Below are 27,111 nucleotides of genomic sequence, written 5' to 3' on the forward strand. Positions count from 1 at the left end.
AACATCAATTTCTCCCTTCCTCCCCAAATTTCATCCTAATCATTTCAATTTCATCTCCTTTGACCACTGTGTCATTCACTTCTTGCAGCTGTGATTTTCATTTTCTCTCCTAACAGGAGTGTGAAGCCATTAATGCAAGTTTCTTTGATCTAAGCCTTTACTCCACATTAGCCCTCCAAGCTTGGATCCAATTTTGTGAAGAGGGTGGTGTTTTTAAAATGACATATTGCATCCCTGTCAATACCCATTAATTATTGTTCTTTGGAGTAAAAGGAAACCCACTTACTTCCCAGTCATGATCTCTGTCTTTGGAGTGTGAGCCCCCTCGGCCATCTCCCAGAAATCGCACAGAAGATATCCCATGAAGCTGGAAAAGGTGGCCATGATATTAATGCAGAGATCCCTGTGTTTATTCATCTGCACACAATTTTTCAAATAAAGTCATGGATGTGCAGGGATTCTGCAGAATTCCCATTCAGTTTGACAACTAGAAAGACTATCTCAGGTTTGGCTTTATTGCTTAGCCCATCCCTGGAAAAGGCTGGTATTACAAAGATTATAGCTAGCCAGCCAGCTGTCCAGGGCACACTCTTTCAGCTTTGTCTGTCCCAGAAATTCCAGGCATGTATTTCTGATGCTGGCAGAAGCACAGGCATGAATGAAGGAAAGCTGACGCTCTCCAGACTACCTTGGTGACTGCCTGGAGATGTGTGGGAAAGGATTATGGAGAAGAAGATTCTGTGTGAGGCCCTGTTTCCTGACATTAAAGTTTAGACTTGAAGAGTGTGACGATGTCCATGACCAACCACTTGGCTGTGGCATGAGGCAGCACAGAAGGAAAGGCTGTAATAAATTACGGTAGAGGAAGAATATCAGTTTGCTAGGCAGCAACTGGTAAGAAGCAGATTGCACCAATGGGAGGCGGACTTTTTAAAGGCATGAATAGCTTCCTTCTTTTTTTCTTTTTCTATTAACTGAAAAATGGATATGAAGATGCTGTTGAAACTTTCCACGGAATTTTCAATGAGGATATAGAATATGCCATGAGAGGTGGTTTAAGATTAAGAAATTTATCATTTCTGGGAGGCCTATGTTCATTAATGCATGCTCTTTCCATTGTATGTAGAGAGCCAAGCCCTACTTACAAGGCAGAATGAGGTAGCCACCTCAGACTTCAGAAATGGAGTATTGTGAAAAGGCAGTAAATTGTTATTAACATGCTATTGTTGTATTTTTACTTCCAAGAACATAGATAGAGGTGCTTGTGCCATTCTTTCCCCTCATTCGACACAATAAATTGATTTGGAACCAGCCCTCCATATCCAAAGATTTCGTATCCATGGATACAACTGAAAATATGTTTTTACAAAAATAAATTCCAAAAAACAAAGCTTGATTTTACCATTTCATATAAGGGACACCATTTTACTATGCCATCATATATAATGGGACTTGAACGTCCACATATTTTGCTATCCACAGGGGGGTCTTGGAACCAAATCCCAGCAGATACCAAGGGCCCACTTTTCTTGATGGGGGGTATAGCATTTGCAGGCAGCAAAATTTCTTGGACCAGCCCTGCTTATATGAGAACCTCATCATATGTAAAGATTATACAGGTGTATATTGTACCATATTAGCATAATGCTCATATAGTTACAGTGAAACACAATTGTGTGCATTCACACATGACAATGTGCATGTAGATTCTTTTCATCTATTTCCACCTAGGTAGGAAAGCCATCAGCAGCCTTTGATTTTTACTACTATCTTTGTAGTAAACAGAACAAGAATAAGGGTGAGCTCTCTGAACAGGATCACTGCTGGGTGGTAATCTAAGAAGAATGCTGTCACTTAAGTAGATTGCTGACATTTTGCACGTGGAAGCAGGCTTGGTGGAGATGATACAGTACAGCAAGAGAGCCCCACAGTTGCTAGGTAACTTCACTGGAGCAGGGCAGTCTGTCTGTCACCTGCTAACTAAGGAATAGATTAAGAGGAGCAGCATTCCCCATGACTGGGCTTTGGGAGCGGGAGTGGTTCTGCAGTGGTTCTCCCTGCTTTCAGATCACCTGGTAATAAAAGAGAAAGACTTAAATCCTTCTACAGTATGGGCAGAGGGGGAAGGAGGGAGAGAGAGAACCCTGGCAGTAATATTTTATTCCCATTCCACTAAATCTTTCTTGATTGTCTCCAGTAGCCTATTTGCAAACAGCATCCTGAATGAGAGGTCCCCATCATCCTCTCTGTAGTATTAAGGGTTGGGATAGACAGCCATCTTAAAATTTTGTCCATATTCTCTCTCTCTTTTAGCCCATTATCACCTGGATTGTATATGGTTCCTTCTAAAAGACAGAGGGTGGGTATTCATCTCCTGGGGCACCAGATGGTTTCCACATGAGCTTCCAATTTCCATGTCTTCTGCAAAGAGAGTCCCTTGTCTCTGCTCTGTAGGCTTGTGAATCTGCTATGATTTGAATGGATCCAGTCAACCAGAAGGTGGGCAGGGCTTACCCATGAATGTGTCTTGTGTTGAAAGGAGGGAATACTGACAACAGTGCCAGCCTACATGACAGAGCAGGTAAAGCCACAACACTCCTTCAAAAGGGTGAGGCCTGTCTTTGTTACATACGGTGTAGATGTTTGCTGTCCTCTTGACATCACCTTCTTCTCTTTTGCAGGAGCTGTGAAGAAACAACTGGTTATAGCTGCTATAGGACCTCACTGTGAACCATAAATGTGCTTAAACACAATTTCAGTTCAAAGTGCATTGAAAGACAGAGCTTTGAAGCTGGATCATTACCAACATGTTTGTGCCCTGAGAGTCATTTCACAATCTGAATAAACTATTTGAAATAAATAGGATTGCAGTTAGTTGTGTGACTAAGCAGTCCCATTCTTTTCAAAGGTTTACTTTAGCTAGATGTATTTTGGGATTAGTGTTGTGTGAGAGCAGCAAACCACCATTTGCCAATGAAAATCCTAACACCATTTCACAAAGAGAATCTGTCAGCCCTTTCTGCCTGGTTTGTACTTGTACAAAATGTGTACATTGAAAAGCTTACAGTTGACTTTTTTGGTGTATTGCAGTACCTCTTGTGTATAGATTTGAAAAATACCAACTGTGAAGTAGCTGTGAGAAGGCTGCAGAATGAATAATAAATGCTATGAACAGGACAAAAGTATATGTCTGTGTGTGTGCTGGCTGGCTGGCTGGCTATTTCCCTTCCAGTACTTTCTCCTGTGTTTTAATATGGGAATACCAAAGATGGTCTCCATGTTCACTGATTCTCTCTCTCTCTCTTCATATACAATCAGCCCTCCATGTTTGCTGCTTTGACTTTTGCAGATTTTATTATTCGCAGAATTGCTTAATATGATCTCTCTAGGAAACTCTAGGTCCTCCAGCATGACTCTGAGGTCAGCTCCTGCCAGAAGTCACAGTGGAGGACCTAGAGATTGCCAGAGAGAACATTTCTCTAGGCATTTGTGGGTCCTCCAGCGCAATTCTGTGGTCTGCTTCAAGCAGATGTTGACCATAGAGTTGTGCTGCAGGACCTAGCGACTCCTAGAGAAGTGTTCTCTCAGGTAAAAACAAATAGTGTTTTTTTAATTTGAAGGTTTTCCACTTTCACAGAGGCCCCTTGCCCCTAACCCCTGCAAATATGGAGGGCCCACTGTATATGGGGCATTCTATAAACGGAACTAAGTGTATAGCACAAGGAGTAAGCATAGACCAAGAAGTATCTTTCGCATGCATCTCTACTATTGATTTGGAGCAGGCATCTGAAATAAAAAGCTGTTTAAAGACTGGGAAGGCTTTGCTTGGGAAAGAGCCCTAGTTTGCAGAGCAGGAAGTTTTTTTGTTTTGGTAATTAAATACAGGTTCTGATTTGCAGCCAAAGAAACTGTTCCATGGGACAGAAGCTCTGATTTGTGGCCTGGGAAGATGTTTTATGCAAGTGAGCTGCAACCTGCAGCCCAAGAGATTGTTGCACTAATGATCATTCCTCAGAAAACACACATAGAATCGAGCCATTCTGTGTAGGCCTTAAAGCCATAGCACTGGGTTTTATCCCTCGGTAAGTGGGAAGACACCCCAACTAGATTTATTTCTAGCCCCACCCACTTCTGGATTGCTCCCAGCCCAGAAAACGTTCCCACTTATGCTCCATCCAGCAGGTTGGACAAGACTTGAACTGAAATGGCAAATTACAATTTCAAAAGAATGATAGAATCATGGAGTTGGAAGAGACCACAAGGGCCATCCCATCCACCCCTCCCCTGAGCTTGTCAATATTCCTCTTGAACTGTGGTGCCCAGAAGTGGACACAGTATTCCAGGTGAGGTCTGACCAAAGCAGAATAGGATGCACTATTACCTCCCTTGATCTACAGACACTACTCTCTTACTGATGCAACCTAGGATCATGCTGGCTTTTTAAGCTACTACTTTCTCTCAGGAAGAATCCTCTGAGGGTCAAAGGGGAACAGACTGCCTCTGAAAGTGGTGAGCTTGCATTCATAAGAGGTTTTTAGCAGAGGCTGGATGGGGTTGCTGCTGGTTTATATGCCATCCTTCCTCATGAGAGTTCAGAGATGATTATGTAGCAGAGGATCTCCTGCCCTGGCTGAATTTTGGACTAGAACACCTTTGAGGCCCTTTTCAGATCTCTGGTTTTATGTTGTTGTTGTTATTTTTTACTTTTGATATACAGTTTGCATGCATGATACAAGAATGACTGTGACAAATGGTGCCCATGTAGAAAACAGGTTGGTTGCTCAAAATGTTGTTAACAGATGGAGGCACTGAATTCTCTATCTGCCATAACCAAAACAAACAAACAAAAGACACCTACACAGATGTGTATCGCTTCTGCATTATGTCGGCAGCAAAGTATCATCTGCTGGTTTGTTGCTGAATGTGCAGTTTGGAAAGCTGCCAGTTTATGGGCTAACCTCATAGCAGCCTGATAACCAAGTGGTTGCCTGAATCACTCACTACTACAAAACAGCAAATAACAGAGAGAACAAATGTAAATACAAAGGGACCTTGTAGCACATCTGAGACTAACTGAAAGAGAGAAGTTGGTAGAACAAGCTTTCATAGACTTTTGCCTACTTCCTCAGATGCAAATATGTAAAACAAGACAAATTATGCAAACTAATTTTGCCTCATTTTTACAGAGCACAAATTTCAATGTTTCTCAGTCTTCTCTCCTTCCCTGTGACTATATGTATGTTTGACTGTGGATGTGTGGCTGCACTTAGCAAATCCATAAGCCCCCACAGGGCTGTGAAAATAGTGTTACTATGTACAGTGCGCCTGTGTCATATGTGAGTGCATCATATGTGGCTTTCAGCATACGCTGAAAGCCACGCTGGCAGAAGCCTCTGTGCGCCCTGGAAAGGGAAATGGTGTGCACGCCTATGGCCTATTTTTAATGGGGCTCAAGCATACGTGGAATTCCCCTTATGCAAAGAGGGGTGTGTGTCCAGAACAGATCCCCGCATAAGGGAAGAGACCACTGTACCTACCTGTTTTCAGAACGGAGGTTTTGGAGAGTTTGTTCTTCAAAAACTCAGCCATTTCTTTGTCTTCTTCTTGTTCTCTGTGAAAGGAAGAGGTTGATTACTGCTCCATCCATGAGATCAGCACCATAGCATGAACATGCCTTGCTTGTGGGTGAAGATATGATTACAGTCCACAGAGCTGGGGGGAAGAGTTGGATTCAAGGGATATGCAGTTGAATTCAGAAAAAGCTACTTTGTTGAACTACAGTTCCCACAATCCTCTGGCTAGCTTGGCCACTGGGCATACTATAAGGGAGATTCTGAGATTTGGAGTAAAAAAAGTAACTTTTGCAAGCTCTGCTTCCTCATTACAACTCTCCAGATCTTTCCAAAGAAACAAGCTGTTTTGTTCATCCTTGATTCTGGGAGTCTCACATTTAATTTAACATAACCTCGGAGCCCTTCCAGGTTTTTTTACTCTTCTTTAAAATAACTTAAAATGACTGCATATTGGGTTTTACCTTGACCATTCTTCTGAACCCATTTCTACTAGTACCCCACTTTCTGATGTCAACCTTCATTGGAAAAGCTTCAATTATCTTCTTTACTATATGAGATAGCTAATTTTAAAGTATGCAGAGTTAAAATTGCCTTGTGAATACAAATAAAACAGTGTGATTTGGGACCCACATCTGTATTTTTAAAAAATCATATTGTTCTAGCAGTAATCCTCTCCACTTGAATGAATGACATGCTGGAGATCTAAGGAGAGCTGGATTCATATCTCTGGTCCCTTGGCTAATTTCCTAGGGGAAGAACACAATTCAAACAATAGCTTTGAGCCAGGAAACAGGCACCCATCTTGTTTTCCATGTGTACCTGAGTCTTTCAAACTCCACATCATCCACAAGGAAATCACGGGTCTCTACAAGTTTGTGAATCTGCTGCACTAATTCCTCCTCCTGCTTTTTGTCTTCTTTTGATTTCTTATTCTCTGTAATGTGGGGAGAGAAAAATACACAGCAATACATTCATTGTGTGAAAAATATGTCAATGCCTCCTTTGTCTGAGTGGAGGTAGCTCAGAGACACTGTCTTCTCTTTAGTTGTATCTCAGTTGTGGAACATTCTCCTGCAAAAGGTTCAACCTTGTTGTTTGAGCTTTTTAATACAGTTTTAACCTTGATACAGTTTTATAATGTTTGGGTTTTTATGATTTAGGGTCAAGATCTTGCACCACCACCACCACCGCCACCGCCACCATGATGATAGAGCTCCATCAGTATCCCCCCAACACTACCTCTGGAAAGTGTCAGTGCCCTGCCAAAGCATTTCGGAAGTGCTGTAAATGGAAGCACTGGGAAATGTCAACCACTATGTGCTCCTGGTTGTGGGGTTTGTGAGGTGCCTTGAGAACAGGCAGCTGGAGAGAGACTTTAGGGTCTTGCCACTACTTCTTGACCCAAGGCATCCTTGTGCAGCGGATATTTTCTAGTGCCCTGATCTCCAGCTCCTTAGTAACACTTTAGTTGGTACACTGACAGGCTGTGAAGGAAAGAATTTTTTGGAGTCATTCATGATCATAAATGTGAATCTCTGCACTCTCAATATCCAAGGTCCAGCTTACAATATCATAACTGCTGAACAGGAAGCCAGCGATGCTGTTTTCTTGCATTTAATTTATCACAGTTTTTGTATTTAAATTTTAATTACTTTTCTCCTTTCCATAAGTTAGCTAGGTTACTGAAGAATGAAATAAAGCATTCCTAATAAATAGCTAATTCCGATGAAAAATTTTCACAGTGGTAAACAGCAGTTAATGATTTCTTTTTGAAGGACAAGTATTCCCAAAAATAGTTGTACCTTCTCATCTACAGTGTGAATAGTTGTTTGAGCAGGAGGGTTAGAAATCAGAGCAAAAGGACTGTAGGCTGTGGGTTCAGCACTGCTGTTAAAGACCTGAAAGTTAAAGCTACAGATGGATGAATGTCCATCAACTGTAACATTTTACAGTGTTTTCCAGGCACAGGTTTCTGTAACAGTTTTCTATTAAAAAAAACCACACAAAAACCTCTGCATGGAAATGTATACACCTTTCTATGCACACAGTACTATGCATTTGTTTTTCTAAGCAGCCTTCCCTGGCATAAACGCTTTCTGCAAGCCATTTCTCCCCATGGGTGTATTGCTATCACACAATTTTTGAGCAGAAAGTGACATTGTAAAATTCAGAGAAGTGTGACAACAGAGGGAAAATCACATTCTGGTTTATTAGTTCTGGAAATGTGGACTGCACAGTTGATATTATGTTAAATGGGCCTAAATTAATCACATTCCTCTTCTCCCTGTCATCTCTCTTGAATCTAGGGTCTGGACACAGAAGACCAATCTGATAGGGTACCATCATGAGACTGAGGTGGATAATACTGAATGATACCATGGTGAAAAGAAAGATAAAATTCTATTAAAATACAAGGATATGGTTGAGAAAAGAGTGATTCCAAATGCTGACCCCAGTGTGTCATCTTGTTAACCATGTCTATACATTGCCAATCCAACTTACCATATACAGTAGTAGTGCTCTGCACAGTTGAGGATTCGTAAGAGCAATGTGTCACTGTCTCTTTCAATAATGGCCGGTGAGTCATCCACCCTCCTTCCATGATAATGCCTCTGAATTTTTCTACTCTTCATATCTCTCTTCCTGATAATGCCCTTTGCCTGGGACTGACAGATGATTTTATTCTCGGGACATATATTCATGAAACCATTAATTTTTCTTTCATCATACTTGTAGGAGAATGGGATTTATACATTTATCAACCATTCTACCTTTTACACAAATTCCTATTTTTCTCAGACGTTGTTTAATATAATAATGTAAACATTCCCAGGTTTGAGGCTAGTAAAGTCTTGAGGTAATTGTATATATGTTCCTTTTCTGCATCCCCTCTTGGGGTGGGTAGAGAGAAGTAGAGGTAGTCAAATGATCCTAAAGAAGGCAAACCTCATGGGTAGATCTGGCTCTTTGTAAGTTCTGGCATGAATGTTTGGGAGGAATAGATCCTAAAGTATACAGGTCTCTCATGGTGGTTTGAGCACTGGATTATGACTTTGGAAAGTAAGGTTTAAATCCTGGCTTGGCCAAGAAACTCATTGGGTGACCTTCGGCAAGTCACACTCACTCAGCCTCAGAGGATGGCGATGGCAAGCCCCCTCTGGAAAAAACCCGTCAAGAAAACATATGATAGGTTCCCCTTAGGATTTGGCATAAGTTGGAAATGACTTGGAGGCACAGAAGAACAACAACACACAGGTCTCTGGGAGAGTTGTTGGAGGTATGAGCCTTACCTGGCAATGCAATCAGTTTCTGTAATTCCTTTTTCAACCTGCTGATTTCCTTACAAAGCTGGATATCATCCATCCTGTGAAGACAAGGGGAGAAGAAATCTTCAAAAGATCACATGGGTGGATCCAGCCTTAGCACAGGCAAACTAGTGGGCCCTCATCTCAGGTGATGGTTTAAAGGAGGAGCCTTTGGGTCCTGCAGAGGGAGGGAATACTAATCTGTGCAGTGCCCACAAAGGGACATATGCAGGCATGAGGGAAATATAGGCACTAACAGGAAGCCAGACACTGATAATATTTTAAAAAAAGAATATTAAGATCCAGCACTGAAAGATACATGTGTTTCAGTTATACTTCTGTAGCTGCAACTCTTGATACTAACAACCCAAACCCACCCTGTAAGCTTCATAGTCTCCCGCAACACACCCATCAGGGGTGGGTCCAGCTATTTTCCTTTAGATAGCCATGCAAGGACCTCCAGAGGGCCTTGTGGCATTCCTCCAAATGACATCCTTGCAGTCTCTCCAACTAAAGGAAACGACTGTACTTAGATGCATTATGCTGATCCCACCTCCTAGTGCTTCAACACCCCAGATGTAACTGAGTGGGAAGAGGGTTGTGTGGGCAGGGTCATTGAAGACTCAGATTTCCAATGTATGCAATGTCCAAAAAAGTGAATTGCAATGGCATAAGTTGGATTTAATGTCATCATAAATCACTAGCAGGATGCCAGCCTCACTCTATAAGCTGATGTAGTTGTGGGAAGCACTGAGCACATTGTCAAAGAACTGGGAGATCAACATCAGGTCTCTTATCTCAGTACTCCCTATCTCCCACCCACCCACTAAATGGCCATGGCACCATGTTCTGGTCACTAGGAAAATATAGGCACTAGCAGGAAGTCAGACACTAATAATAATTTTTTAAAACGAATATTGAGATCCTGCACTGCTGCAACTCTTGGGGATAACAACCCACAACTACATCGCCCTGTAATGCTTCATGGTCCTCCACAACACAACCATTGGGATGAGCCCAGATATTTTCCTTTAGCTAGCCATAGGGACCTTTCAGAAGATAAAATAACGTGGAAATTCCAGGGTGGAGCATTACCCTCTGCCTGCATGATATAGGATGCTAGTCTAGGAGTTATAGTTCCAAAAGATAACTAACAAGCTCTTGGTCTAATATTGTACTTTCTACATATACTTTAGTTTTTAGTTTTACACACAATTTAGTAGACTATTATCAAAAGTCAAGATATGTGGAAGGGAAAGTTTGAGAGAGAGAGAGAGAGAGAGAGAGAGAGAGAGAGAGAGAGAGAGCACTTGTTTTGGGTGTAGTTGATCTAAACTAATACTTATATAGCCCTCAAACTAATAGGTGTTTTTTAAGCAAGTCAGTGTCTCTGAGCCTAATCGGCCTTAATGCACATGACAGTAAAGGGCAGAAACAGTGAACTATGTCTCTGCCTCTCTCTATTCCAGCAAGGAGCAGCCAGTTAAATTTAATTAACCTGACTCCTTGAACAGTTCAGTCACTAGATGCAGTTTTAAAAATGGCACTTTTTTCTAAATAAGTACCCCAATAATTTTCTGGTCGTCCTAAGAATACAGCCAAATTTGCTGATGCTGTTGCTGATTAAAAACCAAGAAAAATAATATTTTGCATCAAATTATATTCTGTTGTTATCTTTCTCCAAGTAAACTCCATCTTATGGCAACTTTGTCATAGAGTTTTCTTGGCAACTTTTATTCTGAAGAGGTTTGCCACTTTCTTTTTCTTCCAATTCCAACACTCAAACCACTATACCATGCTAGCTCTATTCTATCAGGCTCAAACTGCAAAGTAGCCTTTTATTCTTTTGCCTTTCCCTCCAAATCTCAGTTAATTTGGCTTTAACAATCTGGTACATTTAGGATTCTTGAAAGCATGCTTGGACACTGTGTTTCTCATAAGGGAGCTAATAACTCTGGGTTGCTGTTTTTGTTCAGAATTATTAATATAAGTATTCTGTTGTCATACAGTATTGGGGATTGGGCACCACAGGGCAGAGGATTAAGATGTATTAAGAAACTTAATTTATCTTCATGAAGATAAAGCTAAGTGAGGCCATTGGGATTTCCAAGCAAACATAAATTTGGTTTGCACAAACTTCAAGCAAGCTATTTGCAATTCAGAGGGCCAATCCAGGTTGATGATAGTTAATGGCAAGAAATATAATCACTGCCAGGTACAACTCAGAACTTTGGAAGGCAAAAATTATCTATATTGGTCAGTGCTTGTTGATCATAGTGATGCTAGGCATGATCTATGACCAGCAAGCCACAGCCAAGATTTAATGACTGTATGCTGGGAGTGTACAGGACTATACAAGGGAACAATTTGCCATCCAGGGGGAATTTGAAGGATTTTATTTCTTATATCACTGTTCCACAACCTTTCATGATCATCTCCAACATGGGTAGGCAGAATTATTCTACTGATTTTCATTTCATTTAATTGATTTCTTAGCTACCTTGTAAAATCAGTCTTCCCATGACATCTTTGGTTTACACTATATAAAAGACTCTTAAAAACAACAAGGTTGTTGCTAGCATTTATTTATTTATTGGCTAACTATACCACCTTTTCCCCAGTGCAAGGCAGAAGGGACTTACAAAATGAATTAAAATAGAGTATGATTTTTTTTAAAAAAAACATATTAAAACAAAGAACTGAAATAAAGCAATTTAAAACAAAACAAAAATGAAGTGATATTGTGTGTCTGTTTGTTGTGCGATCCTGGAACCAAACCACAACAAATACCCAGGGCCCACTGTATTCACTGATGGTCCCCCATGCAATACTAACCAGGGTTGACCATGCTTAACTTCCAAGTTCAAAGAAAAACTGGGAGGTGATGCCCTAAACCAAGAAGCAAATGGGAAAACACAGAGTTTAGGGGAAAATGAAGCTAAAAAATCTGTAATTTTATTAGAACAATATGTTAAAAACTAAACCAGAACTGAAACCTGCTGTGAGGCTTGTTCTAGCCTATAAGCTGCACTCTGTAAGTTGATAAGCAGAACTGGGCTTGAAAACTGCAATTCCCAAAATAATACAGAACTATGACAATTCCTCTGCGTCTCACACCAAGTATAGAAACAAGTACACACAATATAAATATAGTTACAAAGTGCACAAACAGAGGCTTGGTTAAAAAGGGATATACAGTATGCCCAAAACAGATAAAATTGTCAAAAGTTTCAAAAAAAGACCAAACGCGTTTCGACAATTGTCTTCATCAGTGGTCCAAAGAATTAAGACACCTTGTAAGGTAGAGCATGTGGGAACCACCTGTCCTTTTGGTAAGTGAAAGGTCAACTAAGACCTAGAGCCGTGCCCAAGGCTGGGGTGTCCCACCAATACTTGTCAGCTCTGATGCTGTTTTACAGAGGCTGGGGTGTCCCACCAATACTTGTCAGCTGTCAGTTGACCTTTCACTTACCAAAAGGACAGGTGGTTCCCACATGCTCTACCTTACAAGGTGTCTTAATTCTTTGGACCACTGATGAAGACAATTGTCGAAACGCGTTTGGTCTTTTTTTGAAACTTTTGACAATTTTATCTGTTTTGGGCATACTGTATATCCCTTTTTAACCAAGCCTCTGTTTGTGCACTTTGTAACTATATTTATATTGTGTGTACTTGTTTCTATACTTGGTGTGAGACGCAGAGGAATTGTCATAGTTCTGTATTATTTTGGGAATTGCAGTTTTCAAGCCCAGTTCTGCTTATCAACTTACAGAGTGCAGCTTATAGGCTAGAACAAGCCTCACAGCAGGTTTCAGTTCTGGTTTAGTTTTTAACATATTGTTCTAATAAAATTACAGATTTTTTAGCTTCATTTTCCCCTAAACTCTGTAACTTCCAAGTTCAGACAGAATCTGGTGCCTTTAGAACCCACCATTAAAAGATGCTTCCAGACCAAACAATTAAAGTCCAAAAGTGTGTCTAATTAATAATTTGTAACAATTATCTGCTGGTAGAAGGAGAGCAGAGACGAAGCCAGGCAGCACTATTTCCCTTCTGGTGTGAGAGCTCCTGCTTTTGAAAGGATACTCTAGCAGAAATGTTGGGCTTTTTGGGGCATTAAAAATATTCCTGAGCAGTCTAAGGTTCTGTCCTCTCCCTGCTCTCGGAGCATGACTGAACAAGTAGACATGGCATTTGATTTGTAAACGTTCCAAGTATTTTTATTCACAAGGGGTGGGGGTGGGGGGAGCCATGCAGCTATTTTTACACTCAGCTGGATTTTTGTATTACTCACTGTAATTTGAAAGTAAATGTGTGCCTTAGTGATGTGAAATTTAAAAGTAAAACTTCCATTCCCTGCAGCCAACACAATTAAAAATGACTTTCTCCTGTATAAACAAGCACATGCAAGCAATGTGTTCCAGAATAAAGGTGTTTTTTAGTGTTGCCTGAGGACATGCCTGAGCAAGGAGGTGAGCTGGATTATTTCAAATATTGCTTAATAGGGCAGACATCTAGTTTGTAAGCCACTACTGCAGAAGTCATGTGGCTCAGCAATTTAGCTCCTGTTTTGGGTTGACAATCTGAGTCCAGTGTAAGCTTATGATACTTCTTTATATCCTTCTTTCTGAACAGGGGCATAGTTCATGGACCAGAGTTCTCAAGGGAGAAAGGTGCAGAAAATCTGAATGTATATAGCAGAGCAGCCATCCTTAGCTGCTCAGCCTTGGAGCATTTCCATTAAATCACTCTTTCCCACATAAAATATAAGTTTGCCCCAAAGAGTTTCAGATCATAATTCTGATATTGGCTGCCTGTCTTGCTTTGGCTTCTGAGTGTGCCAACCCATGGAGCAAACATAGGCAGGCAACACTGCAGCCGTGTTATGCTATTCTAAGAGGTTGAGGCTGTTTACAAAAGATATAACTAAAAGGAGCCTTCAGCCTTAGGAAAATCAACACTGAAGGAGGCAATGATCTATTTCTTCAGATTTTTCCTCTGGTGGGAGGACAAGGCAAAGCAGCTTTGAAGGAGATGCCTGTGTCAGGAGAGAGAATTGAAAGCATGGGGGGTCACTATCAAGTGTCACCTCTGTAGGTGGCTGTGTGGGAGAATTCATTAGATGTCAGGAAAACTTGGAAGAAAGAGGCAATTAACAAGCCTGAACTGTAACAAGGACAAAATATATCTGGTGGCTGCTTTGGCAAAGTCCCTAATGAAGCTGGAGGAGGGAAACAGCAGCTCACAGGCTTGCACAGATGAGAGATGCCATAACTGTGATCAGTGGGTTTGCTGTAACCCTTGCAGATCCAGTGAAAACTATAGCCTGGTCCCAGGCCCTAAAAATGATTTTTGAGAGAGAACTTGGCATTACTGCCAGATTTGTCTTTCACCCACTTAAATCATTTGGAGGCCTCCCCACTTTGGGGGAACCAAGCATGGGGAAACTACTACTGAATGAAAGTAGATGCTCTACCAGAAGCTGCTGTACCAGGTGCTTCAGCTGGGAACCCAGTTTTACTCCTCTTGCACCTTCTCTGTGTAGTAGGGGGGTGAGGACAAAAAAAACAAACCCAAGTAGGCTGGGTGTGGTTGGCTTCACATCTCTTCATACAATGAAGGAAGGAGTACATAAAGATATCTTGTAGCACCTTTGAGACTAACTGAAAGAAAGACATTGGCAGCCACAGATGCTGGTGAAACGTCAGAAAGAAACTCTGCCAGAACATGGCCACATAGCCCGAAAAACCCACAAAAAACTATGAAAGAAAGATATTGGCAGCATGAGCTTTCCTAGACTTCAGTCTACTGAGGAAGCTCATGCTGCCAATTTCTTTCAATTAGTCTCAAAGGTGCTACAAGATCTCTCTATGTACTGATTCTACAGACTAACATGGTTACATCAATGAAGGAAGGAGACTTTCCTTGTAGAAACTTCTGGAAGGTAGCCAAATCCCAGCTAGTGATCAGTTGGCTCCTGGAAGTGCCAGCAGACAATGGGCAAGAGTATTCCCATTGCCTTTGATCAGGGACTGGGTATATAGGGACTCCTTTCCATGCTTCTCTTAGCAGGGCTTAGGGAGGGATGAAGAACCCTGCGGATCTGTGAGCTGGATCTGGTCTCTCTGTGGTACAGAATTCACTTTCCAGGCCTAGAAGGACCAGACCTTGTTCCTATGCTTCATGCTTCTGTAGCTTATGTGTCTGATAACTGCAATCCATACTACACAGAGCTTCCCCTTCCCCTTCCCAAACATTGCATTGAAGGTAAGATCAACACAGAATAATAAACAACATATTGGCAGCCATGATAGTTTCCACAGAGATGATTCAGAAGGTTCTTCTGGTACAGACCTACTGGTAAGTTCGGGAAGGTACAATCATGTTCAGCCTGTTCTGCACCGGGCCAGTTGGAATGATTGCCAACATGTTTCTCAATCCAGTTTCTCACTGTTGACTTTCAGCTTGCATGCTTGAGCTTCCTGATTCCTCAAGGATTGTCTCTGGAGCTCATTTGTTTGCAAGGGCAAACAGAAGCAGCTCTGATGCCAGTGCATGATTCAGAGCATCATCCATCATCCTTCCAGTAAAGGGTAGAAGAGATACTGCTAACTTTTTTTTTTTTGTTGGTTGTATCATAAAAATATTGGAACTTTACAAGAAGTTTAATGGTTATTTCTGGAGTATATCACACGGAGCGTTTTGGAGATTTTCCAGCTCAGTTCCGACGTGACTGCACTTCCAATGATGCGCATTCACGTTGTAACGTGAATGTGTTATCAGACGCCATTCCTTTCTATGGGAGCTCCTTGCAAGGTGCTTCCGTAGTGATTCCAAAGTGACTTCTCATTTTGGTAAAACAGGGGAAAAAGTGACTTTACAGAATTCACTTCTAGGCTCACTTCGATTGCACTGCGAATTGGTCTGGTGTGGAAAACCACTCCGATGTCACCCCCCTTGGCCCCCTGCATCCTGCTCTGTCATTCCCCTCCTCCTGCTTCATGTCATCTCCTTCTCTCTGCCAACCAGCCGATCCCATCATCCCCTGTGTCCCCTGCGTCCTCCTAGACCCCAATCTGCTCCCCTCCTTCAGCCTGCCACTGATCCCATCATCCCCTGCCTTCTCCTAGACCTCGATGAAGGATGTCAGCTAAGGAGGGGGTAGGGAAGGAGGGCAGTGTCCAGAGCCCCACTGAGCATGTGCAAGGGTGCCGATTCGAATCATTGAACCCTCAAAGTATGCTCTGGTGTGGTAATACAATGTGCACTCACTCCTCTTTGCTTGAGTCCGCATCATGTGACTTGCTTGGAACCGAACTGACTTCGCTTCCCCCTCAATTTGGAAGGGCAACAGAAAGGCAACCAGGTGCATTGCTAGACAGGAGTGACTCTGGATCTGGTGTGAAAAAAAATCACGCTTTGCATTGCTAGAACAGGAGTGACTGCAGATCTGAGCTGCAAACCCCCTACTCCCCACACACACATGATAAGGTCCTCTGTTATACATGTGTACAGTAGGCCTTCCACGTTTACTGGAATTAGGGGCACAGGACCCCTGTGAAACTGTAACAGCCACAAATTAAAAAACAACAACACATCTTTAAACCTGAGAGAACACTTCTCTAGGAATCTCTAGGTCCTCTGGTGCAATTCTTTAGTCAGCATATACTGGAGGATGAGAACAGAATTGTAGAGGATCTACAACTGCGTAGATAAGTGTTCTCACTAGGAATCTCTAGGTCCTCCAGCATAACCTCTGGTGGAAGCTGACTACAGAGTTGTACTGGAGGACCTCAAGATACCTAGAGAGAACATATTAATCAAATTCGCAAAAGTCAAACCTGCAATTTGGAGGGCTGACTGTATTTTTAATAGCATATTACAGTGCTCTGGTTATGTGTGCTTTTGTCTCTTTGCACTTGTATTTACAATTAATTCATTTTTTAATGATGGTTTTAAAGGTCCACTTTTGATAGTGTTCTTCTGTGGCTATTCGATTTTCACCTTTTTTTTCTGTCTGTCCATCCATCCATTTTATTGTAAACTGGTTTGAATAACTGGAAAGTAGTAATAGAAATATCAATGGCTTGTTACAGACTGCCAAAATAAAGCTGCTTAGGGTCTCTTTGGAGGTATGCTGTTTAAATGATGCATGCATCCGAAGAATCTGGAAGCTGCACCAAAGCTGCACTCCAGTGCTTAGGAATGGAGTGTGGCTTTGGTGCGACCTCCAGACTCTTAGGACCCATGCATCATTTAAATAGCATACCTCCAAAGAGACCCGAAGCAGCTTTATTTTGGCAGTCTGTAACAGGCCTTAGTGAACAAATAGGAAGCTTTGAAGAGAACAGTTTAAGAAAAACATGGATCCAGGAAAGGGGCTTCCTACATTTCAGCCTTATGTCCAGGGGTCCAGTAGCAATTGCAAAATGTCCTCTACTTTGAGCCATAAAACTTGTCTTTGTGTCATCCTCTAGCTAAACAGATTTGTTACTGCCCCAGCTGCTGCAAAAGGCTGTGGAGAAGACTGTTGCTGACCATGTGGGTTTTTTGTTTGTTTATTTTCTTACTGAGGTGTGGAAAGGAATGGAGGATCTGGGTTGTTGAAGTTGATCAGCAGCACCAAGGGGAAGGAGGGGCCAAAGTATATGATCTGGGTTGAGGAAGAAGCAGGAGGGATGAGAGAACAAATACATTCAGTGAAGGGTTTGTTGCTAGTAAGGTACAATTTTAAGCATTTGTCTTGCTCAGAGTTCTGTAAGTATATTGCAGGCCAACAAGGTATTTTAATGAAGACAAGTTCATGAGAAATATATGGTTGGGTACACAATAAAATGCAACATATGTAATATTTTTGTTTGTTGTTATCCACCCTCGAGTCAATCTCGACCCATGGCGACTCTGTAGATGAGACATCTTCAGGACTCCCTATGCTCAATAAATAAAACATATGAAATGAATTTATATTTATATTAGTGTTTTTAGCTTTTATTTCCTAATGCTCTACGTTTTTTCTCAAATGACCTACATTTTGCGGTGTCTTGTCCTCTTTCCCAGTTATGACATCTGGTCACTGTAAGCAATAAGAACATACCTGGATGCTTCTTTGCCACCACCTGTCTCCACTGATGAGTAAATGGCCATTGGAAAGGAAAGCTGTAGCAGTTTAAAAGGTGGATTTGTGCAGAGTGGGTGTAAGAAGGAGACATGTCATAGTTCCACCTCTGCAGAACAATATGTCTCCTAATCGAGGATCTCAAGCAACATTTCATTAAACTGAACCCTGGAGGTCCTTAAAGTACAACAATGTGGGATAACCAATGCTTTAAGTAAGCAACATAATGAAATACTATAGTGGTCATATAGCCTTGGGTGGGTGGACTGTCTACTTATGCTGTTATGTTTTTATTTGCCCCTCTCTATGATTTTAGGCATCATGTTATTAAGGGTAGGTTGCCTTGAAGTAAATGTTGATGGATATATAAAATCTCAGCACCACCTTTTACCCTGGTGATACCAAGATGTACTTGTTTTCCAAAGCTTTGGGGGTTTTAATTTAATATTGTTTTATTGTCTTGTATATTTTAATGATATACATGTCACTTTGCTTTATTTATATTATATTGGTTTTTTATTATATCTCAACAATCTGTTCTATAATGGTATTGTGTAGTTTTATTTTGGAATATTTTAGATTATATACCTTTGGCAGGGGTGGCTGTTTTTGTTGTTGTTTTACTTGTAAAGCACCACATAAATGGATGACGCTCTACCATATTCATAAATGATGATGATGATGATGATGATGATGATGCCACTTTCTGCCACATTCACATTTGCTTTTAACACAAGTTCAATTATGCCCCATATCTATATACGTTTGAAAGTTTATTTTTAACCCCATAAATATTTTTTCATGTGCACACACACACACACACACTTTAAAAAAACCACATTCTTGTACACAACATCCCTCTAACAGACACATTTATGCAAGTCATTTTTACTATTGTGAACATTCTGAATGCAATTTTAAGTAACGTATGCATTTTTTGGAAATTAGTAAAGTGTGTCACAAAATTCAGAAAAAAGCAAACAGCAAAGAATAACTGTGTTTTGATTCACGTATTAGTTTGGGAATTGTAAATTAGCTTAGTCCATATTAAAATGCAAGCCATGCAAATTTCCATCTCTGGTGTCATGATACATCCTCTGATAGCATTAATATAGAAAGCTAATTTTATAGTCATCTTAGAGTTCTAAATTGCTGTGCTGTCACAGTCAAACCTAAGATCTGGGACAAGCAAAAGAAGACACTCTTTCATATAATGGAAAATGCAAGTGTGTTGTTAAACATGATTAGGAAAAGGGTTTGAAAATAAATGATATTATACAAAATGTTTGATGGGTCACATTTCAATCACTTCACATATTTTCTGAGCTTCCCATCTCAAAATGTTCACTAGAGAGTTCACAAAATATTCACAGCACTAGAGAGTTAGAAAAAGTAATTGAAAACTGCACCATCAGAATCTCCCAGCCTGTGTGTGTGTGTGTGTAGGGAATGGGTGATGCAGTCCCTTTCATGCCGACTACCACCTTTGGCCCTTCCAGCCACCATCAAATGTCCCTCTCTACACATACACTTTTAGAGGAAAGATTGCCCAAAGAGTGCCTGGGAGAAGGTAATAAAATTTCCTCTTTGCCCTCTGCTTTGGCTCTAATGAGAAATTTTTGTTCACCATGACAAGGAATGAAAAAGATTAAAAAACTAAGACAAAGAAAGAAATAACTCCATGTTCATCGAGTATCTTCATTCAGAGTAACTGTGAAATTTCATGTTCATAGAATAGCTGATCAATTTCTACTTTCCATGAGCATGCATTTGGCATAAGTGGGCTGCTTTCAACAGAGGCTTAAGTGAAAGTTGTTAGTCTCAAAAGTGTTGCAAGATTCTTGGTTGGTTTTGGTGCCACAGAGTAACACAACTAAATGGTGGCTAATGACCAGTGGAGCAATGGATCTGCTCTGGATTGTTAGTATGAACTTCAAAAGAGGTGCTGAAGGTATTTGGGGTTAGGTTTCAGCACCTCTGCTAGCTCCTTTAAAGTTCAGATTAAATTTAGAGCTATCTACTCCTCCTCCCACTAACATGAAAGCCACAACTATCACTGACACAATTCTCTCTCCCCAAAATATGAGATATTGAGTTCCATGTACAGCCCCTCAGTGCTTGCAACATTTACACAGCCCTGTTCCATGAAGCTCTGTGAAAAGGTTTGGAGGTGGCAGGCAGGACAAGACACCCACTCCATATTTTCCTTATTTACAGAATTTCATTGACTGGATAAGGCTCAGAACAAATCCCAAAGAACAATTCCTCTCCAGCAGTTCTTCTTCTGAGGAGCCCACTGCACATTGTCTCATCTGCTAAGCATCTTCTGCAGATTTCAGAAGCCTCTAAGGCATGATCCATGATACACAAATTGCCAAGCTAAGGCCAGCATGGCCACTTGGCATGTGGGTATGAAGTGTGGGATGTTTTCTGAAGTTGGCATGTGCTCCCTGGGAAATGTGGAAGCCCCACCAAGAGGCGGAAAGAGCAAGCAAGCAAGGGAAGAGAAAGAGCTTTCCTGATTCTCTGAGGTGCCTTCCCACACAATCGAGCCTACAGTCCTTTTAAACCACTGGCCTCCAAATTTTGATCCTCCAGATGTTTTGTACTTCCATTCACAGAAGTCACAACCAGCTTGGCCAACTATCAGGAATTCTGGGAGCTGTGGTCCAAAACATCCAGAGGACCAAAGTTTGGGAACCACTGTTTTAAACAGACTCAGAGAGGATTAAAGTGATGAACAAAAAATGGGAAGTTCAGAAGTAACAAGGGAAGGAAGAGGTCCTAGAGGAAGCTGAACAGATCTGGAGGAAGAAAAGGAGGAAACAACACTTAGAATTGCTCCTCACATTACTTGCCCCTTTCTACCTTAGAAACTGAGGGGCATGAATATAGGAAACTAAGGCCTGTTACAGACGGGCGTACAGTATGTCCCCAGGACGTACTGGGGTTAGGAAAGGGCGTCCATTCCAGACACTTTAACCCTAGTATGTCCTGGGGACATACAAAATGGCAATGCCCATTCTACATGGGCACTGCCATGGGGACATCACTACCGTGCTGCCTCCAAACCGGGGGGGGGGGGGGGGCGGAAGTGACATCCCGGCACGGCACAAGGGCGCCTGGGGCACCCTTTCCGCGTAGCCGGAAGGAGCTCCATTTCGGAGGTCCTTCCATCTTTGCATCGCTGGCGCAGCCTTCAGATGGCTGCGCCAGCAACACAAAGCAGAAAGGGGCCAAGCGGCCTTTTGCCGCTTCCCCGCGGCCTGGAAAGGGACGGATCGGGGCCTCAGAGGCTGCCGCTGTGGCAGCTGAGGCCCCGATCCAGCGGGGAAAGGGCCAGATACAGGCCACCCAAAAAGGGCGGTCTGTAACGCGTCTAACTTTCCCCCAAGATTTTGCATCTTAGTGATCTCATGTGCACCCTGGTTTCCCTTTTCCCTACTCACATGTATCTCAGCTCTGATTCCCTCCGCACCAGGACTTCACGGATCCTCTCAATTTTGAAAAGCTCCCCTTCGATGTCGTCAACAGTGGTAGTGGAGTCAGCCATGGAGACAATTTCATCTTCTGAATGCAAAACAGAAAAAGGAACTACATTACAAGAAGGGACAGGAAATATGAAGCAGGGGGAAAAAACCAGTGCTTCCAAGTGAATGGATCAGAGAGGCAGTCAGAAATATATTCACTCAAAGTGACAATGGTTCAAATGTTACCCTGGTGTGCCTGAAAGATTTTGACAGCTGCCAGATGGATTGTATGGGAGGTCCTAAGACAGGGAGCTCAAATGGTAAAGCAGAAGAAGAGAGGAGAAGTAGCAGTAGCTTTTGTTATCATAAAGAACGGTGCTTAAGAAGTGGGAGAATTTGAAGCATGCTTTCCTTGCAACCTGAAAATTCTGTATCAGCAATTCTTCAGCCTCACTTTCCACACTCCCCTTGGAGAGATATATTCCTTCCACAGTCAGGCCCCAAGGGCACGCTTCTCTATTTCACTCCTCTCATGAAGTGCCTTTCCCTTCATCATTTGACACATTCTTCAAGAGACTGCTAGTAATTTCAGAGTCTGAACTCTCAAATCAAGACTGTACTTGCTATTATCGTCCCTTGGGAAAACCTCTGAAGCAAAACCAAAATTATTAGAAACCAAAATATCTGTGTATGTCTTTCCTCCCTCGAAGGTGGTGAGAAAACAGCACGGTGGCATTTCTGTTGCATCATAGGACCAAATAAATAGATCCTCATTTTAAAACAGGGGTGGCCATCTGTCAGAGGCTGGGGTTTTTTTCCTGAGGAGACTTGCACCCCTTCAAACAAAACAAAACAAAGTTTTTTGTGGGTTTTTCAGGCTATGTGGCCATGTATGTATTTTCCCTGGAAGAAGATTAACCATCCATTATGAAGCCAAGCCCTCCCTCCAGTCCATCTGCCTTGGTCCAGGCCTTGGAGGTAGAGAGGAACTGCTGGATCTCTTACCCTTTTCCTCCACCACTCCCTTCTCCTTTTGTGTCATGTCTTTTTAGATTGTAAGCCCGAGGGCAGGGAACCGTCTAATTAAAAAGATTGTATGTGTAAATTTACAGCGCTTCATAAATAAAGGTTAATAATAATAATAATAATAATGTTCTAGCAGAGTTTCTTCCTGACGTTTCGCCAGCATCTCTGGTTGGCATCTTCAGAGAATGCTTTGCCTGGAAAAATTGGGTGTATATATACTGTGTGAGCCTGGGAATGCAGGAGTGATTTGCATGTGTATTGTTCTGTGTTAATGGCTGGCCTCAGGCTGGGAGGCTAATGCAAAACAGGATTAATGTTTGCTAATTGGTGATCATTATCTGCTGGCAGTATATGAATTTAGCATGCTCTCACTTTTCATTGGTCACCAGGAAGTAAACATGGGCTCAGTCTGCAAGTCTCATTGCCAAGACATGTATTGGCTGGGGAAATCCCATTATGCAAAGAAACCCATGTTAGTTGTAGTGCTACATATTTGGTTTACTATCTGGTTTGACTATCAGTGCTCCACACTAACTGCATCAGCCCTGTCAAATATAATTTGAGTGGACAAAGGGACATGCTTGCAACAGCATAATCTGTATACATTACCAAGACCAACTATGCATCCACTGCCTTCCCTCATTCTCCTTTTACAGCATGTACTAAGAGAGCCGAGTGACAAAATCAATACTTCATTACTGAAACAAAATGACCTCCCAAGCAGGTCTGTGCCAATGAGTCAGACCAGAGGAAGGAGCAAACTTCTGAGTTAAATGATACTGTGATCATTGCCTGGGAAGAAATTGCCACTAACGAAGAAAGGAGGAAAGCTGAAAACCTCTGCTTGGTATAGCATGGAAAAAAGAAGTTGCTCAGCCCATCACAGCCAAAGCTGAAGTAGTCTGATTGGGAGACTGCTGGATACTAGCTAAGGGCTGTAGCTCAGTAAGCAGGAGGTAGGCTTGGCATGCAGAAAGTGCCAGGTTAATTGATAGCATCTCTATGTAAGGCTGAATTAAAGATAGCTGCTACAGTCACTGTAGACAATATTAGCCCAGATTAGAGTGACACACTCCCACCAGCAACATCCTAGCCAGAATATTTAAACTGGGAGTTGTAGTTCACCAACATGTAGAGATCTACACAATTCCCACCCTTGAGTTAGATGGACTGATGCTCTGACTCAGCATAAGATAGCTCCTAATGCTAAAACTAAAGAACATATTTTAGTCCCAATCTTCTTGGCTGTGTCCTATGAAATGACAAGGGCTGCAGCAGCTCCTAGTGAAACAGAGAGACAATTAAATAGTCATCCCCCAGAGGGCCTCAACACAAGCCTAAAACAGCCCTTGCAGAAACATATTTCCCAAGAATGTCCAGTGCACAGCCATTTGTTACTATGTGAGTTCATATTCATTCTTGACTTATAACAACCCTATGACTGTTTTTTCTGGGTAAGATTTATTTTGAAGGCATTTACTGTTAGCTTCCTTTCAGGCTGAGTGAGAGTGTGACTTGTCTCAGGTCATCCACTGAGTTTCCATGTCTGTGTAGGGATCTGAACCTTGATCTCTCAGAGTTCTAGTCCAGCACTCAAACTACTACACTAGTAGTTCCCAAACTTTGTTCTTCCAGGTGTTTTGCATTCAGCTCCCAGAATTTCAGACTGTTGGCCAAAATGTCTGGGGCTTCTGGGAGTTGAAGTCCAAAACACTCGGAGGACCAAATTTTGGAAACCACTGTATTACACCATGCTGGCTCTCAAGTGCAACTTTAGTCCTTTCCAAAAGCAAAGAAGGAAGACTTTCCACTAAAGAGGGTTCACAAATTCAGTGCTCTTCTGATTAAGAACTGTTATTCACTCCACCTGCTAGGCTGAAAAGAGTGATAAAACCCTGGTGTCTTTGCCCCACACCATCCCCAATGTCAAGAGCTGCCAACCTTTGGTATGTGGTTAGCTCAAGGGTTTTGTTTGTTGATTGCTTGGTTGGTCTTAAGCATGGCTGAGTGCAGGCAGAGAGCTTAGCTTACCCCATACATTTTGTTGCCTGAGGGGTCAGAGATGATGGTGCTCCTTTCCCTGTCACCTGTACAGAAGATGGTGAGATAGAGTCTTCCCTCACTCCTGGGGATGACCAGTTAATTTAAGAGTCTGTGCAGAACAGATTGAGTGATAGATACCCAGCTCTGTCCTCCAACAGATGAAAAAAGGTTCAGAAGAAAGAACCACAAGGTTGCTGCTTTTCCCACCATGACCACTGGAGGTTGTTTCCTCACCCTGCCCACTAGAGAGAGCATTCCTGTATGACTTGAGTGTGCCCAAGAACTCTTCTGGAATCACAGAACATACCACTTATAGTACACTCAGTTTATTCAGCAGACTAGCCAAGCTGGGAGTAGCACCATGGCAGCCACAGTGGGAGTAACACAAAGTGTCCTGGGGAAAATGCTGGCTCCCATGTCAGTGAGGCAGTGAATCTGTTCCAGGCTTTGGTCTGAACTATAAGGGCGTGCCACACCTATTTTGGGATGGATTCATCATCCTGGATATCTCTTTTAAAGCTCACTGTACAAACCTGGAGTAGATTCACTATCCCACTGACATGGAATCCATCAGTTGCTCTGACCTAGACCATCCTTTCCAGCAAACTAGCCTTTCTTGCCAGGCTATTAGTTAGAACAGGCACTTTGGGTGGCATTACGGGTGCCGTTTCCCTGCTGCTTGCCAGCTTCTGTGTATGATCATTACAAAAATAGTAAGATAGAGGATGGGTGGTGGGTCAGAAGTGGGTGAGGAGGGGAATACACACGACCCCCTGGTCCTTCTCTTCTGTCCACTAGTTCATAGAAGGTTTGAGAAAGATGCTGGCGTGTTTTTCAGGCAGAGTACCCCACTCTGAGGCAGGAGGAAAGGAAAGGTGCCTTCTCCACCAGGTCCTGACTGCCACTCAGCTGTGGGAAGTGTTTTCATTGGCCCTCTGCTGCCTGTTGTCAGAGTCCATCTTCCTAATTGCCTGACTGTGCCCATTCACAAATACAGGGACCTGGCAGCAACAATGGCACTTAGCAGAGCAGAGAAGAAATAGATCACCCTCATTGCCTGGCATCCTCACAACAGAGAAAGCCCCAAGCCAGGAAATAAATAGATTCCATTAGGGACGCACAAAGGAACTTCAAACTATTGCAGGTTCATTCATAGGGATGCTGCTGCCTTTCAGGGGAGCCCCAAATAATACATTTCCTCTCCAGTCAACAATCTATGCCATTTCTCATCAGATGGCTCTCTGCAGACACATGCCAAGGAATCTGCCAAGGCACTGGTGCTTTACCAGTTTAGTGTGCCTTGCGGTCATAACTCTATCCTGCAAGAATATGTGCCAGATGCTTCCCCTCTTCTCTCTCTCTATCTCTCTCTTTTTGTGAATGAACAGGAATCCAAGCATTTGGCCCAGAGCCAGCATTCCAACTTCATGTGCCTGAGAGCCTTTTTTTTCTCCATCTCCCTTCTGCCTATCACAGCTAAATACAAATGTGCTCAGTTTCTTCCACCAGTAAATCAGGCAGTGGACCAAAGTGCCTTTCTCAGCCTGAGGACACCAGGAACTGGGTGAGCAGAAGGACAGGAGGAATCCCATCAGTAGTAGCAGCAGCTTTGCGCTAAAAACTTTGACGGCAGAGGGAACTCAGCGACATCTTATGCACATAACATGCACAGGCACATACTCAATCCATACACCTGACACATATGTACGTATTATACAAATCTGCAGGGAGGGTGAACCCCACTGCAGGCAGGGTATGAGGAGAAAATAACAGGAGGGGCTGTTCCCCAGAGTAAAAGATCATCTCACCTTTGCCTGTTTCTGCTGCTTGCCACTTAGTTGACTCCAGGGATCCATACTGGGTGGATGCCTTGCTCTCCTTCTCCATCCTCTCCCCTTCCTTTGTTTTTTCTTTTTCTTTTTTCCCAATCCCCTTTTTCTCCTCTTTTCTCTCAGAATTTCCAAGGGAGAAGCGTGTCTATAAAGCACAGACTACCAAAGGCCAGAAACCATCCTTTGAAAGAGAAATGGTTACATGGAGAAAAGGGAATCAGAGCAGCACAGGACAGGCACAAATCAAGCCTGGCAGCTGCTGCCTACTAGTTTCCACACTGAGATGCTTTTGCACAGCTGCCTGGAGATGGAATAGAAATCAGAGGATGCAGGAGCAGAGTAGATGGTGGTCCATTACTGCACTCACGGGCTCCCTCTGGTGGAAATCAGGATTAAGCACTTCCCTTGTAGTCAAGACCTTTAAAAGAAAAATGAAGAGCCAAAGCATATTCTGCTATTTTCTTGGGTCTCACAGGCTTTGGCTGTTGCTTACTCAGCCACCCATGCTGAATATTTAAATGGTCTCCCTCTCCCTCCCTCTTTCTCTCTATGAAAACAGCCAAATTCCCTTAAGCAGCTCTTTGTGAGTATACTCAGCTGATCTGTACTTTTCAAACTGACTCTTCCATCCAAGCTGTAGGTTAGCTGGCATCATGAGAAGCCACAAAATATTGTGGAGTGAAGCACATGTGTACTAAACTCATTTACATTTCCGCACCCTCTCGCTGAACTTTTTCAGTCAAAAGA

General features: G+C 42.4%; 1 protein-coding gene across 1 annotated transcript; it reads right to left on the reverse strand.

The window, feature by feature from the left end:
• Window positions 1–821: 821 nt before the first annotated feature.
• LOC149322062 (bMERB domain-containing protein 1-like) lies at window positions 822–26,656 on the reverse strand. Its single transcript, XM_089507084.1, has 6 exons — window positions 26,341–26,656; window positions 21,443–21,563; window positions 8,864–8,937; window positions 6,393–6,507; window positions 5,538–5,611; window positions 822–2,684 (listed from the first exon to the last, which is right to left on the reverse strand). The coding sequence occupies exons 1-6, from the start codon at window positions 26,417–26,419 to the stop codon at window positions 2,566–2,568; spliced, it is 582 nt and encodes a 193-aa protein (XP_089363210.1). The 5' UTR covers window positions 26,420–26,656; the 3' UTR covers window positions 822–2,565.
• Window positions 26,657–27,111: the final 455 nt, after the last annotated feature.

The sequence above is a fragment of the Sceloporus occidentalis genome, unplaced genomic scaffold, assembly GCF_023333645.1.
Source record: "Sceloporus occidentalis isolate IW3139 unplaced genomic scaffold, rSceOcc1.0.p SCAF_1, whole genome shotgun sequence".
Taxonomy (NCBI): Eukaryota; Metazoa; Chordata; class Lepidosauria; order Squamata; family Phrynosomatidae; genus Sceloporus; species Sceloporus occidentalis.

Coding starts and splice junctions, on each gene's coding strand:
- LOC149322062 (XM_089507084.1), bottom strand. CDS start 26,419: ATGGAGAAGGAGAGCAAGGCATCCACCCAGTATGGATCCCTGGAGTCA. Junction 8,938..21,442: donor GAATCAGAGCTGAGATACAT/GTGAGTAGGGAA, acceptor TTGTCTTCACAG/GATGGATGATATCCAGCTTT. Junction 2,685..5,537: donor AACCTCCGTTCTGAAAACAG/GTAGGTACAGTG, acceptor GTTTCTTCACAG/CTCCTGCAAAAGAGAAGAAG.